The sequence below is a fragment of the Otolemur garnettii genome, unplaced genomic scaffold, assembly GCF_000181295.1.
Source record: "Otolemur garnettii isolate 467f Iridium unplaced genomic scaffold, OtoGar3 scaffold00084, whole genome shotgun sequence".
Lineage (NCBI taxonomy): Eukaryota > Metazoa > Chordata > Mammalia > Primates > Galagidae > Otolemur > Otolemur garnettii.
In genome coordinates, this window is record NW_003852479.1 from 536,077 (window position 1) to 539,888 (window position 3,812).

General features: G+C 47.1%; 1 protein-coding gene across 1 annotated transcript in view; it reads left to right on the top strand.

Moving 5' to 3' along the window:
• Window positions 1-2,972, top strand: part of PPM1L (protein phosphatase, Mg2+/Mn2+ dependent 1L) — a 270,729-nt gene extending 267,757 nt beyond the window's left edge. Inside the window, exon 4 of the mRNA XM_003794636.3 lies at window positions 775-2,972. Within this exon, the coding sequence (XP_003794684.1) occupies window positions 775-1,121 (347 nt within the window). The 3' untranslated portion in view covers window positions 1,122-2,972. The remainder of the gene's footprint in view (window positions 1-774) is intronic.
• The last annotated feature ends 840 nt before the right edge of the window (window positions 2,973-3,812 follow it).

The following is a 3,812-nucleotide window of genomic DNA, read 5'->3' on the forward strand; positions in this document are numbered from 1 at the left end:
TTGCATGGAGCAGCATATATATGTGAATGAACAAAATTCTGGCTCCTTTAAAGAAAAACTAATAATAGATAATATTATTGAGTACATCTTCAGGCACTATACTAAATGGCTTATATGGAATAACCCCTTTATTTTTCAATAATTTCCAATGGAATGGATATTGTCCCCATTTTGCAGCCAGGGAGACTAAGGATCAGAGAGATAGTTTCTCATCCAAAGTCAGCCGTAAGTAGAAGTGACAGCTGGGAATCAAATGGAAGCAGTCTGACCTGGTTCTTTAACAGCTACACTAATATGTGCTTGTCCTTAATCCCCCTATTTGGGGGCTATTTTGAGATCTATGTAGGTGCATCCAACGGTGGCCTTGGGCTAAACAGCACACACTGTGATGTCTCTGGTGCCTGCCCACCTGGGTCTCAGCATCCCTTGGCCACTCTCCTCAAATCCCCTGGTATTCTCCACTGTCAATCACTGAGCTGTCATGGTGTTGAGTTGAAACCAATGTCCTCCCCTGTTCCTGTCCTCTGCCTTCAATACTCGTATTGGTAGGTTCCTGAAAGGCCTTCAGGATGTCAGGGATGAAGGCATGAGGACCAGCTGGTAGAGTGTCAAACCCCAGGTCATTCAGCAGGGTGTTGCTCAGTCCTGGGAGTGACGGGGTGAGGGGCTGTCCCTGGCCCAGTGCACATGCAGGCAGCCTGGTGTGCCCCTGAGCTGCACCAGGCGTGTGAGGTATCAGCTGCTCAAGCTAATGGGCTCATTTTCTCTTGCCAGGTGGTTTCATCAGTTTCAATGGCTCCTGGAGAGTCCAGGGAATCCTGGCTATGTCTCGGTCGCTGGGGGATTATCCACTGAAAAACCTCAACGTTGTCATTCCTGACCCAGATATCCTGACCTTTGACCTGGACAAGCTCCAGCCTGAATTCATGATCTTGGCATCCGATGGCCTCTGGGATGCTTTCAGCAATGAAGAAGCTGTTCGATTCATCAAGGAGCGTTTGGATGAACCTCACTTTGGGGCCAAGAGCATAGTTTTACAGTCATTTTACAGAGGCTGCCCTGACAACATAACAGTCATGGTGGTGAAGTTTAGGAATAGCAGCAAAACAGAAGAGCAGTGAATCCTTCTGGGGTCTCTGCTGCCCTAGATTAAAGGACTTTCAACACGTGGTCTCTTTTAGTATAGTGAAAGGTGTGGGAGTTGTAATTAGGATCATCCATCCCAGATATGGAATTCCCCCCTCCCTGGTGGTCTTAAGTCCACACTCAGTGGGGAACAGAGGGTGCTCTTGGCCAACGCAGTTGACAGGCTGGAAAGTGGTTTCTTCGTGTTTTCCTGACTTGCTTATCCAATGTCCGAAGTGTATAAATAGCTGTAGAATCATGTGTAGGAAGTGAATGGCACACACACCTTGTAGTCTCCCTTTTAAGATTCTTTTCAAGATCCTGCCTAGGGTCCTCCAGGCATCAGCCATTGTGTCCTCCCAGCACTGCAAGAGACAGGCTGCCATGTCCGCTGTGAGTGGTGACGTGCCCTCCGCAGAGAGGCGGGGCTGGCCTAAGGAAGCAGGGGGTGGTGAGAGGTCAGGGGCAGCCGCCTACACGGAGAAATAACCCTTTTCCTCACTGCCTTCATTAGTTAAATAGACTTTGTATGCCCCTCCGCCCCCTTTGTGCATCTGTCCTAATCATGCATGACCTTAACCTTTTGCTTAGCCCTTACCATATGCCATAGGCAGCAGTGAATGGCACCAGCAGACACTGTGATTTTTTGTCTAATGTTACCAAGAAACCATGTTAGGGGAAGTGAAAAGGCAAGTCACAATCCCATAATTCCTTCCATGTTTAAGGGTAGCTAGAGGAAAAGTAATGAAGGAGCCACAGTGCCCTTTGGGGACCAGGCTGTTTGCATGGAGTGGGGCGGTGATGTCGCCTCCATCCTGGCAGCTTTTAATCATGTTCTGGGATGCACAGCCTCAAACTGCACGTGTAACTTCTCAGAGTGTGTAGAATGCCCAACTATTTGGAATTTGGTGGAAAATTACTGGAAGCCTTGACAATGAAAAGGTAGCAGCCTTTAACATTTCGTTGCAAATATCCGTCCATGCCAGGTCGCTTTCCCTAGGCAAACACCACTCCAGGGCTGCCTGCAGCCGAGGCCGCCAAGGGACACGGTGCAGGCAGGAGTTCAAGTGTTTACCCAGATTGATAAGCAGCCCAGAGTTATTTTGGGACCTGGCTTGCTGTTCTCTGCTTCCTATCACCAAAGCCTCATTTTTCCCAACCTCAGTGTTATTGAAGTTAATTTGGAGAAATGCTCAGTCATTTGTCTGTGCCCAACCAAGGCAGCTCAGATTAGCTGAACAAGATTTCTGTTGCATCCCAGCCCTGTCTGTCCCAGGGCTTTGTTCTTCCTGAGCAGGCATTTGTTGTTACAGCTTCTTGCAGGCCTCGTTGGCTGGCCACCTCCTACCTGTCGGGCCCCACCTCTGCCCACCCTCAGCTCTGGAGCTTTCCCACAGCCGTTTCCAGGGGAGCTCTGAAGTGACAAGATTGCCTTGAGGCCGCCAGGGACTACCGTCTGTCCCCATTCCTCCAACCACTTACCTTCCTCTGACTGCACTGAGAATTACTAATGATTTCCCAAGAAATTTGCTTACTTTTGTATACTGTATGTTTAAACATTAGAATTAACATTTGGATTGTTGGCTTTTCGCCATAGAATGTTCTAGTACAAAATACCTGCCAGCTTTTTAGATTTAAGCATTGGTGTATTGACCAACACTGGACATTTGGACGTGTGTCTCTGGGGCTGGGGCGGGGAGGAGAGTGTGGAAAACAAATACTGCTTGTTGATGGGTGCTGAGACAGCTCCGGCGGCTCAGCTGGCTTGGAGATTTAGGATGTTCTGACTCTGGAAAGTCACCGCAGCCACCATCGAACTCAAGTCAGGAATCAGCGGGGTCAGCGTTTTACAGTCTAGAGTCAATGTTCTATTTTTTTTGATTTTTTGATTTTGATTTTTAATGACATAAAAATATATAATAACGAGGGAAAGGCATTTTTAAATTCCACAATCATTTTTTATTGTGTAGAATGAAAATAGTCATGTTTTGGTGAGTGTGAAAAAGAAAAGCTACTAAATTAGTGGATTAGTGTTTATGTACCCTGCAAAATTGCTTCGTAGATGATGCCGACCGAGTGCATGAGTTACCTAAGTTTCCCCCTAACTGAGGTTCACAAAGCATCTCCTAAATTTTGCTTTGAGGAATTAATTCATTTCTGACTTTAACCAAATAGAGTGTATATTTCCTACTCCCTTTCTGCCTCTTCTGCCCCACTATAGCTTGTAGGTTTTTAACAGATAGAAGTTCTAGGCAAAATAGTGGTAGTTTGATTAGTGGTTATGCTAGTTATATCTAAATCAGAGTATTTTGTCCCCTTCTCCCATGTCCTGGAGCTATCCCCTGACTCTTTTCCAGTTGTCTGGGTCTGCCTACGCCCATCCCCCCAGGGTGCCCCATGATTCACTGGCTGCTCCCCTTCTCTAAAGCCCTGGGAAGGTTGGATCTACCCATTAGGGAAATTGATTTGAGAAGTTTGCATGTGAAGCTTCCCCAAACTGCACTGCCAAAGCTTTGGAATCATCACTCAAGACTGTCCAGACTCCCCAGCTTGCCAGAGTTCAAATTGCCAATAGTCCCCATGGTGCCAAATTTTGGGATGGTTTTACAGTCTTTTAGAAAAGGAGCTGGGAACAGCCATGTACTTAGGAGCCCCCAGCAAGATGCCAGGCCCTGGTCCTCACGAGT